The following is a 17,697-nucleotide window of genomic DNA, read 5'->3' as shown; positions in this document are numbered from 1 at the left end:
AAATCCCTAAATCACTTTTAAAATGAGATTTAGACTAATAAATGAGTTAGGTGTTAAAAATCTTGGCCTATATCTTTTTGTGGACCTAGCCCTCCAATACTGTTTAATCTCACTGCTTTGCATTAATGCCCTCTTCTCAATTTCTGACAGGTGCATTAGTAAGCATGGCTCTGATTCAAGCCAGCTAAAGTCAGTCGGCTTCTTTCTATTGACTTCAGTGGATTTTGGGTAAAGCCTGAAGTGAACAAACTAGAAAAGCAGTGATGATGCATTAAATGAACAAAATACACTCTTTACTCAACTAGTTACCATTATTTATAGTAATACTTCATGATAAATGTCCTAGAGAGGCCCAGTTTGTTTAAACCCTGAGATTTAATCTATTTCTTGGGGAGGACTCTTGCACCAGAAGGCACCACAATCCTTTAGTGAGTTACTTATGATTTGCTCAAGTATCAGAGGGGTAGCCGTGTTAGTCTGGATCTGTAAAAGCAACAAAGAATCCTGTGGCACCTTATAGACTAACAGACGTTTTGCAGCGTGAGCTTTCGTGGGTGAATACCCACTGCTTGCATCCGAAGAAGTGGGTATTCACCCACGAAAGCTCATGCTGCAAAACATCTGTTAGTCTATAAGGTGCCACAGGATTCTTTGTTGCTTTTATGATTTGCTGAATATGATTACCCTATTTCTATGCATGTATCATTTTTGTATTGGAAGTTATGAATATTGACTAGGTATCAGTATTTCAGATGTGTTTTCTCTTAGGGTAACACATACCAGGTGGTTTACATCCAATCTAACCAGCACATTGTGACTGGACCACTCAAGCTGACAGCCTATTAGCAAACACAGTGAGCCATAACAGTTTATCCCCACTCAGTGAGCCTTCCTGTGGACACCTTAGCCAGAATAGGGGTCATGGCTGCTCCTATAACTCATCAAAGCATGCAAGGGCATGTGACTTGCTCATGTGACCCTGGACTCCATCTCGTACCAGTACTTTTCCACAAACTAAGACTGACAGCATTCCCTCCACATGAGAGAAATTATAAAAGGCCCTGGAAGCATCTCCATTTTGCCTCTTTCCTGCTGTGAACTCTGGACTACGGACTTACACTAAAAGGAGCAATCCAACTGAGGACTTCCAATCTTTTGGAAGTTAAATTACTGGAGACATTACGAGCCAGCAGTTTATTCCATCATTGCTACAAACCTGATACAAGAACTTTGCAATGATTGTATGTATTTGTTTTCCTGGACCATTATAACTTTATCGTGTTTCTTTTCTCTTGTAAATAAACCTTTATGTATTAGATACTAAAGGATTGGCAACAACATGATTATTGAGTAAGATCTGAGTTATATATTGGCCTGGCTTGTGTGGGTGATCTACTGGGATTAGAAGAAACCTTTGCTTGGTTCAATTGGTTTTAAATAGCCACTCATCATTGTTCGGGTGGTGAAACAAGGGCTGGGATTTGGAGGCTGCATTTCTGAATTCTTGTTACCCAGTGTGATAACATAGAAGTTTACTTTTGTTACTGGCCTGGTATATTTTATGGAAGAATAACCACCAGATTGGGGGTGGGTGTGACCTATTTTTCAGCAGTTTGTCCTGAATCTGGAATTCTCATCTGGGAACCACTGAGGCACAGCGACTGTTTGCAATGCCTTATCGGGCAGGTACAGCATCACACGATGAAGGCTTCTCAATCCCATCATTCCATGGGCAGCCTACTAGATTACCAGCCACTTTTAAACTGTCCTAGTAACCTGCAACCCAGCCATCTCTGTCTGAAAGTATGGCTCCTGCACTGCTGTTCAGTATTGTGCTGTGCATTATGAACACAAGGCTGTAAGAGAATCGCAATGTGGGGGCTACTTGGCTGGGGCTTGCCTTGAAGGAGCATATTAACTCTGAGGCACAGTAATGTGTGTTTCTGTTGTGTGCTGAGCCTGGCATTGTTTGTTTGCACCATGAGTTGAACCTTGGAATGATTGCTATGTGTGCCCGAAAAGTAACATATTTTAAATAATTTTTTAAAGTAGCACTCAGTAATATGACCAAACTGACATCTCCGAACAGAAGCCCACAGAAGTGTGTGTGTGTGTGGAAGGGGAGAGTGTGTGAGAAGGAGTGTGTGTGTGAGAGAGTCAGAGATGGAGTGGGTGTGGAGGGGAGTGCGTATGTAAGCACACTGTCTCATTAAGTTCAGACAGCAGCAGAAAGCAGCCAATCCAGAGGCAGAAGCTGGTACACAGACAGCTGGTGTCCCCCTGTCCCATCACCCCAGCTCAGCAGAGACCGGTACACCAATGGGGGGAGGAGGACACCCCAACATCAGCCCCCTGCCTCCCTCCCTGGCTCTACACAGCACAGCACAGCAGGAGTCTCTTCCCCGCACCCAGCAGCAGCCTGACCGCCACTGTGGTCCTAGTGCCGGGGAGAGCAGGATTCTGCATTGATGTTTTGATTCTGTGATTCCCTCTGAATTCTCCCACAGCTGCCTCTCCCCACAGACCAAGGAGATCCACGCCCTCCCCTGTAGTCCAGGCAGGGAGCCGACATGCGTAGCTGGGCAATACCTATGTGATCTCTCCATGCTGAGAAATTTCAAAGCTTCCTGGGGCTTTGAAAGAGGAGGGACACATATCTGTGTAGCTGGATGCCGGGCTGTGGAGTTCAAACCAGTGAGCAGAGCGGTCATGGTGGGCATTGTGAGATACCTCCTGGAGGCCAGTTATGGTGATGTAAAAAACGCAGTGTCTGCACTGACGCTTTGTCGATGTAACTTTGCTGCAAAAAGGACCATGCCTCTTGTCTAGGTGGTTTTATTTTCTTGGCAAAGCAGGAGAGTTTAGTTGGCTGGAGGAGCGTTGTAGTGTGTACACCTCTGCTGTTTTGTCAACAAAAGTTGCCTTTGTGTAAAGTAGACAAGGCCAAACTCTAAGATTTCTCCATTTTAAGAGCTGGGTTGGGTTCCTGCTGGATGCTGGTATAGCATACCTGGTAAGAAGTGGCAGCCGGTACAGGCCTGTATGCAGTCAATATAAAAGTGCTTCTGTGGCAGCACTTTAAGGACCCTCCTTAAAGTGCTGCCACAGCAGCACTTTAACATCGCTGCTCCTTTTGCCCCACCCTGTCAGCCACTGGAGCCCCAGGCAGCATGGGCCAGGCAGTGCAAAAAGGCTGGAGGGGGAGGCTGACTCCCAGCCCCACCCCTTCTGCCAGAGGCCCCGCCCCTTCCAGTAGCCTGGAGCCAGGCCCTGTGCCAGTAAGTCTTCTATGTTACTTTCACCCCTGGTTCTTCCTTTTATCATCATGTCACATTCTAGCAGCATTTCCCACCATCTGCCCACTGACCCAAGTCAGAAACGGTCTTTGTCCAGCACCTGTTTCTGCTCTTGACCTAGGTGTTAAGGGACTGTTGCCCCCTTGCTAACATTCAGTGGGGGTGTTTTGGTTGCTAGTTCCCAGTACTAAAAGGGGATGAGTTGATGGGAAATCAGGACCCTGAGACACTCCCCAGGAACAATGGCGAGAGGCCAATGCTCCAGGTCAGCCTGATTGACAGGGCGGGCAGGCTAATCAAGAAGACAGAAGGCCAGGGTGGGTCGCATCCTCTGTGTGAGCTGGAATTGCCTGGGTCAGACAGAGTGGGGCTGAGCTAAGGAGAAAGCCGGGGCTCAAAGCTGAGCTGGAGAGCAGAGCCGGGCCAGATCCAGAGGGGCCAGAGCTGCAGCCACAGAGCCAGAGACACAGCCCAGGGAGCGCAGATCCTGTGCTGGGAACAGAGCTGCAGCCACAGAGCCAGAGACGCTGCCCAGGAAGAGCAGATCCTGTGTTGGGAACAGAGCTGCAGCCACAGAGCCAGAGACACAGCCCAGGGAGAGCTGATCCTGTGTTGGGAGCAGAGCTGCAGCCATAGAGCCAGGTGTGGTGAGCAACTGGGGCCAGCCAAGGGGGGAACCTTGGGCAAAGGGCCCGGTGCAGAAAGACACCCCCAGCCAAGGGTCCTTGCAGGCCAGGCTGGAAGGGGGTTCTTAACCCGATGAGGGGCTGATGCTGGGAAGAAAGGTCCCACCACCCAAAGCCCGGAGGTGTGTGGCCACCACCATTGTAAGTGTCCAACCCGCAGCATCCCTGCAGCACAGACAGGGCCTGAGACAGAGGCCTGGGACCTACAAGGAACAGACTGTGAACTGCCTTGATGTCCAGAGACACTCTTTGTAATGTTCCCTGCCATGGAGCGGGGTGATATGTTTTCCTGTAACCTTTCCCATTTTTCCTTATTTTTAAAAATTAATTGTTAATTAAACAACTTGTATTTGCTTTAAACTGTATGGAATAATCAGTGGGTCAGGGAGGTGCCCAGTGCAGAGAGAGTACCCCAGAGTGGGGACACCCTAGCCCCTGTCCTAGGTGACCACAGCAGGGTTGGGGGTCGAGCCTCCCAGGAATCCTGGGCCCAGCCTTGCTGGGGTTATGAGAACTCTGCCGGACAGGAAAGTGGAAGGGGAGTTCTTAAGGGCAGGGAGGCCTCTGGGTAAAGGAAATGGGAGCGAGGACTCAGATCCTTTCGCTAGCCCACTTCACCGGGGTAGCGCAGAAGCCAGGAAAGTTCCCCACAATAGCGGGACCATTCCCCCACTTATATAGTCACTAAAGTGACTAGTAAAAGGAATAAAAGAGACTATGAGGCTGCTGATACTGAAACCATTAGTTTCAAAGGCTCTTCTGATGTTGATTCTGATTTTTCTACTCCCACTGGTTCTTCTAGTGACAATGCTGGTGTGCCCATGGCAATTATAGTTTTATTGTAGGGTTCTGATATGGAGAGTTCTGACAGAGACTAGGGAAAATTCAAAAGATGAAGCAGCAGAGAGGTTTCCCTATCTCCTTCTGTGCAGTCAATATGTTACAGAAGTCCTGTTTTAGAGAACAGATTGGCAAAGAGCCCATCCTGAGGGGGAGTAAAACTGTATTCTAAAAAATGTTTGGACACCAGCTAAGTCTTTGGTAGACACAACTGTTTACTGCAGAAGTTCAAGCATCTCAGTGGCTCCAACCAGGCGTTGAAATTAACACCATCGGCCTCATTAGTTATTCAAACAACTTAAAGTCCCTTTGTTCTAAGCGCCTTGTGCAGGGGCAGCGCACTTCACGTTAGCACAGTGAGAGCTTCCTGTGCAGATGCAGCTGGAACATCGCAGAGTAAAGAATTCTCCCTCTGTCTCAGCTCACATTCACCATCTTCTCAGAGGATAGACTCTCAACTCTCTTCTTTCCCTGAGGACATCTATGTGGGACTGACTACACAAGTGCACCTCATAAAGTTCTATTCCAGAAATCCACTTGACAGACCTCTGGACATACACACAGGTATTGCCAACAAGTGGTCTTTGGGTCTTCCTTGTTAAAGTAGATAATTGGTGTAGCTGTGATTTACCTCTCCTGTCCTGTTCATGATGAGTGGTAATTGGATTCAATGCATTTATAACTTCTAAAAGTTTTTAATTCTGGTAAAACTTAGTACAAATGACAAACATATTTGGGGTGTAATATTTTGAGCAGTCCCTATAGCATTTTGCTTCTGCATTTATTGCTATGTGTTCTATGTCATTCTATTACAAATATACAAGATCACTATCAACCAGGGAAGGAAAGGAATGGGATACATATATTATTTTCAGAAAACTCTTTGGTAAAAAATCTCAAGAAATCTTATTGTAAAGTTAATTCAAGTTGTCTTAGAAATCAGCATTGTCTCTTGGACTGAAAGCTTGCCGAGGGACCAGGAACAAAAGCTAACAAATATAGTATATTGAATGCAGAGTATGCAGCTAAATGGTGGGGCGGGGGGTGGTTACAAGTAATCGGTGATAGTTCTCTCAGTATTTATGTGGAACAAGGTGTAACTAGCACGTTAATAAGATTTTCAAATGATCTTAAAAGAAAAGGTGTTCTGAGCTCTAGAGAAGTCATGTAAAAGGGTTAGAAATATAGATTGGGCCCAACAAAATGAAATCAAGACAAACATTTTATTCCTATACAAAATATGTGCACCTGAAATCAGTGAATTCTTGCTGATAGATATGAATTATGGAGAACATGGGCTAGGCATTTTTGGTGCAGGGTTCTCGCCGTCTCACTCAAAGCCTGAGCTTGTTGACCATTGTTGCATGAGGAAAAACCCATCTGAGTTGTTTAGGGTCTGCAGGGTGAGCAGGAGTAAAAAGTATGAAACCTTTTTTTTTTTTTGCTAATAAAGACAGCAGATAAATACACGCAACAGAATGAATTGGTTGAGTAAGTGTCATTTTTACACATTTTTTGAGAGTGCGATCATCCTTTACAGTTGTGTTTTTTTGATAGGGTGTTGCAGGGAATAAGGTTGCTTTATTTCAGTTTTCTTAAGGTTTGTTTGGCTTTAGCTATTGATATGTTCTAACAACTTTTCTTTTCAGCTTAACTAAGTTTTTTGAAAGCAGATAAAACTTCCTGCTCAATATGAAATTTTAATTCATCCCAAGATTCTGGCTCCCATAGACCAATCTATTAGGGCATAAAAAAAGTTGTGATTTATTTATTTGTTTGCTTTCTGTGACAGAAATACACAGCTCTGTCATGTCAATTCCTCATTCAACCCCATCACCCACCTCAGTCCACTAAAGAAGAGTCTAAATTTTCTACCCTATATCCCCCCAGAATGAGCGAGCAGGAGGTGACCTATTCAGAACTGAAATTTCACACTCCTACTCAACAGCAAAGCAGACAAAGAGCTGAGATCACCAAAAACAAAGGTACCTTGCATTACAAGCTATTGACTCTATACATGCTGGCGTTTTACTTAGGACCACATTAAGACATAGGCTCTATAGGCCCATGCTTAAGACCCCACCTCCTGGAGTCATGTGATTACATTAGAATCCCAGGTTTAATTTAAAAAAATTCTAGCCCTTATGTTTGTGAAAAAAGAAAAAGCATTAAAAATTTGAATTGGCCGTAACCAATGCACTTACACCTGCCTGAATCTGCAAAGACCTCGAAACAATTGGTCTGAGAAGTGTGAGCTGCCCTATTCATCATAATCGGGTGTAAACTTCAAGGCCCACTGCATTCCAACCCTACCCCAGCCATAGAGTCTACATGTGCCAGAAAAGAATGAGTGAAGCAGGGCTCGACAGCCCATTTAAGCAGATGCACCCTAGCTGCTGGGGTGAACATTGGGAACTGCCTCTCCAGCCACGTTTTACTATTCTAAAGAGAAGGGGGCTTCTGCTGGTGACCTGTCTGTCTGAGAAGGGAGTGGATTGTCCTGCCACTGCTGCTCCAGATGGGCAGTGACACATGGGGGTGGGAAGTTGGAGCTACATAGGGCCCTATGTTGTGGTCTGGCCGTACTGACCATAGTCAAAGTTCTTCATCGACTATCTGTCGATTGTTTCTAATGGGGTATTTCAGGAGTTGGAAAGTTCTATGTTTGCTTTCTATTGTGCTTGCTAATCTCATGTTACTAGGAGACGTGGGATCCAAATGCAGGAAATAATCATGCAGATGTGGAGAGTTCACGGACTTACCAGCCAAAAAAGAAGTCTGTTTTCCCAACCACTCACTGGTTATCAGAATTATTGAGCATCTAATCAAAAGAAGCTCTTAATTTGCAAGTTGCTGTATTTCACATCCACCTCAATGCCTCACAGCATAAGCCAGCTGCTGGGGGTTAGGAAGAAACTTCCTGTAAAGGCAGGCTGTTCCATAGGTGTCCATTATTGGGAACTTACACTGTCCTCTGAAGAACTGATATGGGCCACTCTTGAAGACAAGACAGTGGACTAGATGGACTATTGGTCTGATATTCTAAGGGAATTGCTGGGTGGGTTCTGGCTTTGAGAATCTGCTGCAGTCTGGACAAGCCCCAGTCTGACCCCAGGGTCTCAGGAGAGGGACTCAGTTTGTCTGTCTCTGTTCTTGCTCTCTTTATTAGATTCTCCTTCTCCTTTGTGGAGGCTCTTTGCCGTAATCTTTGGAATCCTCTGCTTGGCTTTGCTGGTAACATCAGGGCTCTTGGGTGCTCTGGGTAAGTACTATAGAGAAGACACTAAAACCCAAGTTTTCAAAAGTGGCCACTGATTTTGGGGGCCTCAGTTTTTCAGTGACCAATTTGATACACCTTGGGCCTGATATTTCAGTTGTGCTGAAACTCATCTCTCCCATTGGCTTATGACACTGAAAATGAAATAGACTTTAATCTCTGGGTCAGAAATTCAAATCCAGGTCACTCCGAGAGATTAAAAGCACAATTTTTTGCCATCTGCTGTCACCTGGATGTGAAAATGTGAATAGGTCAGGAAACAACTCATCTCTCATACCAAATGGTGTTCTTTCCAAAACAAGAGGAGGCACATCCATGGGGCAATGTAGTGAAGCCATCAGCGTCAGTACCAGTGCTTTACCTGTGCCGCAGATAAACAATGATGACCCATACTGTTCAGGTTGGCAGTTTGTCGTATTTCAGTTACACTACATTTACAGAAAGCCAATTCAGACAAAGCTACTAAACCTACAATAGCACAGGGGTCCCTGGAGATCCCATCTAAGAGATGGAAAATACTAGTGTGCTGATCACTGCTCATGCTATGCTACTCCATACTGTGTAGTATGAAAATCTTTGTGGTGACTGAGAACTCTGTAGTAACAATTTGAGCCCCCAGGGAACTGGGATGGCCCTTACTGGGGCACATTTTTGCTTGCCAGCCTCTCCTACTTAAAAGGAAGCCTTTATCCAGTATTCCCTTAACTCTCTCCACAAATAGACACAGCATGTCTGAAATCATTTCCTATTCTTCCCACAAATGGCAAGGTATGGAAGTTTGGGGTAGGTGTGTCAGGGGAGATCACACACTGAACATTGGCATTTGCATTCAAGGCACCCAAGCATATGGCTTCACAGGAGACCCCAGATTTCGCAGAACAGGCCTTGAACATTAAAAATATTTTTAAAATGAAAGAAGAATCTTCGTCAGGCTGTGTCTGATGAAGTGGGTATTCACCCACGAAAGCTTATGCTCCAATACGTCTGTTATTTTATAAAGTGCCTCAGGACTTTTTGTCAATCTTAGCAGTGTAATTTTTAAAATTATTTCTTTAACATCAAAAATAATTGGAACAGGAAATAATAAACTTACATCTCTTTGTCCTTCTATCTTGCAAGCCATTGGGATATTATTTTCTGATTTTCTAGTATGCAGATGGCAGCAAAACTTCAGCCAGCAGCAGGGAATTCTGGAAAATCTTACCTGCCAGCAAATTAATTTGGAAAACCAAACTCGTGAGCTACAGGAAATCCTAGAAAACCTCACATGGGAGAGAGATCATCTTCAAATCCAGAATACTAATTTCTTGAAAACTTTGCAGTCAAAAGGTACAGGACCTTCCCTTTGACAGACAACTGTGTTTCTTGTATTTAACTTTAGTCTTGGTAATTTTCAACAGAACTTCTGAAATGGCATGGAAAAAATGGAAAAATTAGTTATTTTTTGTTTCTAAATTTCCCTCAGTTTTTGAAATTCATTTTTTTTAAAAATCAACTAGCTCTAATGAGTATGTTTTCTAACCAGAGAAATATAACTCAGATCACTTAACCTCCATGTCTCTGCTGGACTTGGTGGTGGTGATCAGGACACAGACCCTAGCCCTGGGGGAGTTAAGGGCATCTGGGGTTCTGTGGCCCCTCCCATTCTTTCTCCAAATACGTACCCTGTGTCAGGGCTTGAACATGGTGTTTGCCAGCCGGGGACTCCCTCACTCCAAGGATATCCCTAGAAGCCAGTTCCCACCCTCTTGCATGACCAGAGTGGCAAAGGAGGGCAGCATCTACACCATGATCTGATTCTAATAGCTTCCAGCACTTCTGCAGTCCAGGCGGCAACATTTTAGCTTAATTAGAATGCTTTACTTTTATACAGGAACAGGGAGAATCTGTCAGTGTGCTCCTTGTGTACATTTTCTTCAAGGAAAGGGCTAAACAACATACATAAGGGCCTACATTTTCCATTGGCATCTCTATTGAAGTCAATGGTATTTTGCCAGCAGAGAATTATCCCATTATGTGTTGCAGGAAGAGAATTAGATGAAAATGAAGAAAAATATATATATTTTTAATATTATAAAAACTCTTGAATTAAATTGTCAATTAATATTATTCTACCTACTCCATACAGGAACATTAAATCCTATCTCAACACAGAATATGGTTCTGAATCAACATCAGCTGCTAATGAACAAAGAGATTGAGGGGCATTATGCGAATTAACTCACCAGCTGTTCACCTCTGGAGAGCAGCATTCAAATGCTGGATTTCTAGTCACAAATAATATGAGTTTGTTGCAAATAGTTTCTCATTCATTATGGCCCCTATTAAACAAAGCACTTGAAGATGTGGGTCAGTCCCATTAATTTCAGTGCAATGTAAGCATGTGCTTAGGAGCTTTGCTGTATTGGGGCCAAAATAACTAAGGGTATGTCCACACCTAAATTGCTACAGCAGCACAGCTGTGCCACTGTCGTTCTTCAATAAAGACACTGCCTCCACCAATGAGATGGGTTCTCCCATCAATGGCGGTAACCCACCTCCCTGAGAGATGGTAACTAGGTTCTTTCACTGACCTAGTGCTGTCTACAGTGGGGGTTAGGTCAGCTTAACTATGCTGCTCAGAACTGTGGATTTTTCATACCCTGAGTGACATAGTTAAACTGACTTAATTTTCTAATTGTAGACCAGGCCTAAGAATGCTGTAACATGTTCAGCTTTGCTGAATTGGGGACTCTTCATGCAGTAAGCCTCTGTGTGCTTCAGTCAGCTATCTGTACATGCAATTTCAGCCAGTTCAACATTTCCCAGAGTAAACTGATTTTTGGAGAATTTTCCATCACCCATTTCAATGGATAATTCCAAACCAGCTCTACAACTTGCCTTATATAACCTTGGCATATTGACCAGCTCACAGTTTGTCTCTCTCACTAGAAAGGGAGTGAAAACTTGTAAGGGCAGCCTGGCATGCTGGGGGGTGGGCAATTTAAACTTCCACTCCTTCTGCTTCAGCCCCTCACTCCTCCCCTTCCAGCACACCCAACTGCTTCTCTTCACTTCCCATAGCCACAGGATGCCTCCTGTCACAGGGTAGCTGGTCCTGGTCAATAGACCAGGCCTAGTGCCCCTGTGGCACAGTAGGTGAGCCTAATCCAGCCAGTTAGAAGGGGCTGGGGTACATCTGGGACTATAAAGGACTGCTAGAGGCCAAGCAAAGGAGAGAGTGATTGGGTGAGGCAGTGCCTATGGATGGAAAGGCAGGGTAGAGTGGTGCTAGCTCCTGCGGTGAGTCCCAAAGGAAAGCACTAAGTGCTCAGGGAGGCAGCCCTGAGTCTACTGCTCCAAGAAGGGAACTGAGCTGACTAGAGCTGGGAAGCTGCCTGGTGCGAGGTGCTGCTAACATCCTCCCATTAACTTTCCACCCCTTTACTTGTGCGTTATGGGGCAGGGACTGTTTTTGTTTTTAAGCAGTGTTGTAGGGAGCACTGTGATACTGGAGGGAGCGTCTTTCACATGGGCTAGGAAAACAAGAACTTCTGAGGTCTCCTGCAGCAAAACCAGACCCATTTCCCCCAAACCCAATAAACAGGAATATCGTTCTAGTATCCTGCCAGGTTAACATTCGGCTAAAAAATATTGACTAACTACATTGTGTCTAATTAGATACAATTTACTCTTTACAGTCTCACATAAGCAAATTCTCATTCTCAAATATAGCACGGCTGTGCTCTTTAAGAGTTATTTCAACTCATTGTCCCTTTATAAAACAAGCAGTTTGGGATCTTTGGAAATTTCTATGTAAATGACAGCTGTCATTATTACTAAGCCAATATGCCAGGTACAGAGCTTTATTTTCAGGTCATCTGCGGTGAGATGGCCTGTCTGTAACATAACAAGATTGACAGGTTGGGAGGACACTGCCCATACTGTAAGCATGAGCCACTCCTGTAAGAGAGTAGCAGACATCTTGAGAGCGCTGTCTGCGTGTTACATAAAGTACATGAGGGCATATGGTGTCTAGACTGTACCTGTTCCCGGTGTATAGTGTGCTAAGCAATTTTCCAAGGAAAATGACACTATCTGAGCTAAGTACTAATAACTAAAGCTGATCAACAAATTTCCCTCCACCATTTTGTGATGGATAATTGCCTCTCTTCTTAACTGTTTGCAGTATTGTAGCTGTGTTGGTCCCAAGATATTTCAGTGACAAGGGGGGTGAGGTAACATCTTTTACATAGGTGGCACATGAGTCTTTCATTTGGGGATGCTACATCCAGAAGCTCCGTAGACGTAGGGGGCCCACTGGCGCCCAGACCATTGCCCTGTCTCCCTCTGTCCCTCCTCCAAGCCACACCCAGGCTTCCTCCTCCCCCAAAGACCCACCTGCCACTCATTCAAAGAGCAACGAAGAGCTGGTTGCAGGAGAGTGTGGCAGAGGAAGCAGCAATAACTGCAGGAGGGAGAAAATCCCATAGGGGGAATGTGGGGAGTAGCAGAGAGCAGCCAAGGTGCAGGACATGATCAAACAATGGGGTGAAAACAGAGAATTGCACTGGGGGGCGGGGGGAGAATAGTCAGGTAGAGGGACGAGAAGGCCCAACAGCCCAGTGCAGAGTGACGTAGGAAGGGGAACAACCTCTGAGGGAGAGCATGTGTGCCCAGGTCCACATGCACATGGGCAGGAGGGGAAACACTGCAGCTAAAGGGCGGGGAAAGGCAGGTGGGCAGTGCAGCACCAGGGGTGCCGGGAGGGCTTCATGCCACTCAACCCTTCCCCCAGTGGGGGAGGGACAGATTGGAGGGGGTAGGGCCATGGTCTGGGCACCGGTGCCCCCCCCTTCTAGGTAGCTTCTGGCAGGGTGCAAAGGTGGCGGGCCAAGGCACCTCTAAACAGAGGTAATCCGCGTCTGGAATTTGCCCCCTACCTGGCCAGCCTTTTTTATTTTGAACTTTAACTTCTTATATGTGCTGCCCATAATCTTTTATTGGACCAACTCCTTCTGATGAAAGAGACAAGGTTTTGAGCTACAAAGAGCTGCTATTTAAGAAGAAGAAGCTGTGTAGCTCAAAAGCTTATTTCACCAACATAAATTAGTCTAGTAAAAGATGATACCTCATCTACCTTCTCTCTCTCTTGTTAACAGTTTTTCTCAGAATTAGATTTATTTGAAATGTTTAATTTTTGATGAAAAATTATAAGTATTATTTTTTTTAATGTGCAATCATTTCCCTTGTTATCTTGCTATCTCTTTGTTTACCCACTCATTTTCCCTTTTAATATTTTTTGCCAGTAAAAATGTGGGAGAGTAGGGGAATGGGGGAGGGGGAAATAAAAAAATCGCTGGAAACTTTGAAAATGATTTTTACAATTTCTAAGGAAAATAAATTGGTATTTTTGATATTTATACTAGACAGCATAGAGTCAGAGGGTGGAGTATTAGTATCAGCTCTCAGGTGGATTTGTTGGAATGAGAACCCAATTTCTAACTGACTCTGACTCAGATCTGACCCTCTGTACATATATTTTCTCCTGAAGGAGACAAATGCATTATTTGTCCAAAGAACTGGATACAGCATGGAAAGGACTGTTATGAACTTTCATCTGGTATAAAATCTTGGTCTGTGTGTAAAGAATATTGCTCTGGGCTCCAGAGTGCTGAAGATAGACAGCAAGGAAGAGCTGGTAAAGTCTATTTCATTTCTATAGAATTCCTGTATATTCCAAACTACAAATAACTGATTTGTCAAAGATGATGTGTCTAATTGCCGTATGATTTTATCGGGAAAATACGTACTAAATCTACAAATTTGATTGATACAAACAATAAAATTACCCTAACCCCTCAGGGCTATTAACTTATCACTCTCCATTCATCCCTCCTTGATAGCCTTGGAAAATAAGATTTGTCTTGATAACAGTACCTTTTCTACTCATGATATGAACATTGGCATGATATGAGTCCCTCATCCATACCAGCTGTATCCTCAGTTCCAAAGGGACCCTTAGCTAATCTCGTGTATTGGAGAAGTGGAAAGAATTTAGAATTATCACTGATTTAAACAGTTAAAGGAATTGAGAGTATGGCTTTGCTGTGGTTTTAACACAAGTTATCTACACTTGAGTTATTTCTCTTGAGTTAGCCTAGCTGGAGTGAGAGCAGACATGGTGTGAAATAACGCTGGAGCTGCTGTGTTTACACTAGCACTGAACTGCTCTATACGTACCACCAAGACTTCTGGGGGTGTATCCCATGATTCTTAGCACTGCAGTAAGCTGAGTTGCTCTGAGTTCTTTCCCAGTGAATTGTGGGAGAACTTCTCTGTTCTTTCTAGGCACAGGGGGATAATTGTTCTCCAGTACCTTCCCACTAGCAGCACACAGGTGGAGCTAGCCTGCATCCAAACTATAGAATCATCATGTTAGCAGCAGATGAGTTGTGTTAACTCAAGCTTTAGCCTATGCACCCTGTCAGACCAGAAACTCAAGTTAAAAGCAGTGTAATTAAGGATTTTTGTTTGTGGATGAGACTTTAGTTAGGGGCAACACCTGAATTATAACTCAAGTTAACTTTGCAATCACAAGTCCTGAGCCTGGGCAGAGCTTTGTAATTTTTGGGTTAATATGTTTTGCTTTTCTAGAGAGCCAGATGATAGGGGAATATTTGCAGGGAGAACACTCATATTCCAAAGTGGCTCATTCATTCCAAAGTGTGCTTTGATTAAGCCTACTTGGAAAGAGGAATAGATTGAAGTTCACTAGGCAACTCTGAGTGCATGGCAGCAGGTTCCACATGGACACTTGCTGCTCAGCAGGCTAGTACAGGATAGGTTTTACATCCCAGCTTGCAGTGAACTAAGTGTTTATATAGACAACCCCATATTATCTCTCGTAATGTGTTGGCAATCTAAGTATCCCTTTCAATTATCATCTGACCCCTCAGAGCTAGTTGGCTATTAATGGTACACCCACAGTGCACACTGCTCCTAAGGGAGGGAATGTCTCAGGTCCCTCAACTCTCTGGAGCATAGATTTGGTTTCCAAAAAGGGCTCCCATGCAGCCCCCTCAGGTAGACTCGTACCTTTAATGTATTCCTTCATGGTGTGACGTTATTGATATAAATGGGGACCATATAGAACATGGGTTGCAACCAAGGTCCTGTAGTGGCACCAAATCCTAAGTAAAGGGGGTCATATAAGGTGTCCAAGACCAGGTTCCGGGTTGCTGGTTATAATTATGCTGTCTGTATGTCTGTATCAATTTTAGTTGAAGTTATGAATGTTGGCTCTATGCTGTCAATATTTCAAGTTTGTGCTGTGCTTCTGGGGGAAGCCTCCCAGACAAGCTGGTGTTAGCTCTGCCTAGCCTGTTTGATGGCCCATTAGGGACCATTAAGGACACAATGGACCCATGGAGAGAAGGCAGACACGCCTTGTGACTCAGCAAAGTATGCAGGGACTGGCTCATGTGACTCAAGGCTCCATTTTGCTGTAAAATTCCACAGTGAAGACAAAGGGATTCTTACACCTGGAAAAGTCTATATAAGCCTGATGCTTCGTCTCCATCTTGTCTTCAATCCTGCTTCTGACCTCTGGAGGGACTTTGCTACAAACTGAAGCTTTACACGGGGGACTGAACGACCCATCCCGGCGGGGGATGTATTCCAGAGACTTAATCTAAAACCTGCAGTTTACTCCAGCACTGCTGCAAGCCTGAACTAAGAACTTTGCCATTACTGTATGTAATTGATTGCATTTAACCAATTCTACCTCTCTTCTCTACCTTTTTCCCTTTGTAAATAAACCTTTAGATTTTAGATTCTAAAGGATTGGCAACAGCGTGATTTGTGGGTAAGATCTGATGTGTATATTGACCTGGGTCTGGGGCTTGGTCCTTTGGGATCGAGGGAACCTTTTTCTTTTATTGGGGTGTTGGTTTTCATAACCATTTATCCCCAGGACGAGTGCACTGGTGGTGATACTGGGAGACTGGAGTGTCTAAGGAAATTGCTTGTGTGACATGTGGTTAGCCAGTGGGGTGAGACCAAAGTCCTTTTTGTCTGGCTGGTTTGGTTTGCCTTAGAGGTGGAAAAACCCCAGCCTAGGGCTGTAACTGCCCTGTTTAAGCAATTGGTCCTGATTTGGCACTCTCAGTTGGGTCCCGCCAGAAACGCTCCGTCACAGTGGCGTAGTCGGCAGGATCCACAGAACCAGGTCAATTAAGCTTTGGGTCAGAACCCCACGCTATCCAAAATTTAAATGTGGGATTGAGAGTTTGGTTGGTTAAAGATCAGTGACCATGAGACAAAAAGCAAGGAAACTGCAAGCCTTGAGAGACAGCCTGCAGTTTGATTATGAGCAAGAACTGGCAAAAATTCGAATGGAAGAGAAGCAAGTCTTGGCCCAGCTGGAGAAAGAGGCGGCTGAGAGAAAGAGAGAGGCGGATGAGAGGAAGAGAGAGGCGGCTGAGAGAAAGAGAGAGGCTGCTAAGAGAGAAGAAAAAGCTCGTAAGGGACGTCTGGAGGTGCTGGCTGCTGAGGAGGAGACTCGCAAGGTGCAGCAGGAGACTCACAAAATACAACAAGAAACTGCTAGACTCCAGCTCCAAGTCAAAAAAGCAAGGGAAGAACGGCAGAAACTGTATCCTCTTGGAAATCCAGTTTATAACTGTGTTGATATATGGGGTTACTCTGGGCAGTTTTCTATGTTTAACCAGTTTTGCTATGGCTGGGGAGATGGGAGTTCTAACCTGGGGAGAAATATCTGTTTGTCTGTGCAAGAAAGCAGTTTGTCTGGGAATGAAGTTTCTGAATGTCTGTCTGATGTCTCAGAAGTTAATCTGGAGTTAGATCAAGAGCAGGAAGATCTCATTGGTGAGGAAAATGTTTCTCAGGAGCAGATTAAAGTAGATGGTCAGGTTAAATCCCTAACTGAGGAAGGAGAGGGTAAATTTGTAATGGGTAATGGATTGGTGGCTAGTGCAGCTTGTAGAAGTAAACCTGAAATGGGTAACTGTGATTTGCTAAAAGTAGCTCAGTGTAGTGAAAAGAGCAGCAGCTTATCTGTTGGGAGAGGCAATGTGCCTGGTAGGGAAAGTTTGCAGGAGACTAGGCAGCCTTGTGAGCTGATGGCTTTGTCTAATCAGCAATTTGGGAAGGAGGGATAGTGGAAGATGAGTGTCCATATCCCTTACCTGTTTCCTGTGTGGAGAAATGTGACAGTGGAGGGAATGTGCCTGTGTCTGTCAGGAGTATTGACTTGCCTATAAAGGAAGCTACTCCAGTCTCCAAGCAGTTGTCTGTGAACAGCCCTGTGTGCTGGGACAAGGGAAGTAAAATCCCAAGCTGTGTGTCTGGTAAAGGAGAATGTGTCTCCGGCTCTTCTGTGTCTGTGGAGCAGACAGAAGGTGCCTGTCAGCCTGTAATGGTTGAGGGTGATTCAGTTGTCTCGAAGTTGGTTGTAAATACAGCTAAAGCCCAGGAAGGGAATGGTCCTGAGTTTGTGTCTGCTGGGGGGAATGGCACTGTGACTAGGTTGCATCCAGTTAGTGTCATAGCAAAATCCCAGAGACCAGACAATTCTGGTGCTTGTAGTTTGCCAGTT

General features: G+C 44.7%; 1 protein-coding gene across 1 annotated transcript in view; it reads left to right on the top strand.

Annotated features, from left to right (window-relative positions):
* The first annotated feature begins 6,713 nt into the window (after positions 1-6,713).
* LOC120394394 (oxidized low-density lipoprotein receptor 1-like) overlaps positions 6,714-17,697 on the top strand; it is a 28,249-nt gene continuing 17,265 nt past the window's right edge. Inside the window, exons 1-3 of the mRNA XM_039518631.1 lie at positions 6,714-6,807; positions 7,992-8,084; positions 9,249-9,428. Coding sequence (XP_039374565.1) covers positions 6,714-6,807; positions 7,992-8,084; positions 9,249-9,428 — 367 coding nt within the window. The remainder of the gene's footprint in view (positions 6,808-7,991; positions 8,085-9,248; positions 9,429-17,697) is intronic.

Source organism: Mauremys reevesii, unplaced genomic scaffold (assembly GCF_016161935.1).
Source record: "Mauremys reevesii isolate NIE-2019 unplaced genomic scaffold, ASM1616193v1 Contig55, whole genome shotgun sequence".
Classification (NCBI taxonomy): domain Eukaryota; kingdom Metazoa; phylum Chordata; order Testudines; family Geoemydidae; genus Mauremys; species Mauremys reevesii.
The sequence above is the reverse complement of the archived record's forward strand: the minus strand, read 5'-3'. Positions and strand labels throughout refer to the sequence as shown.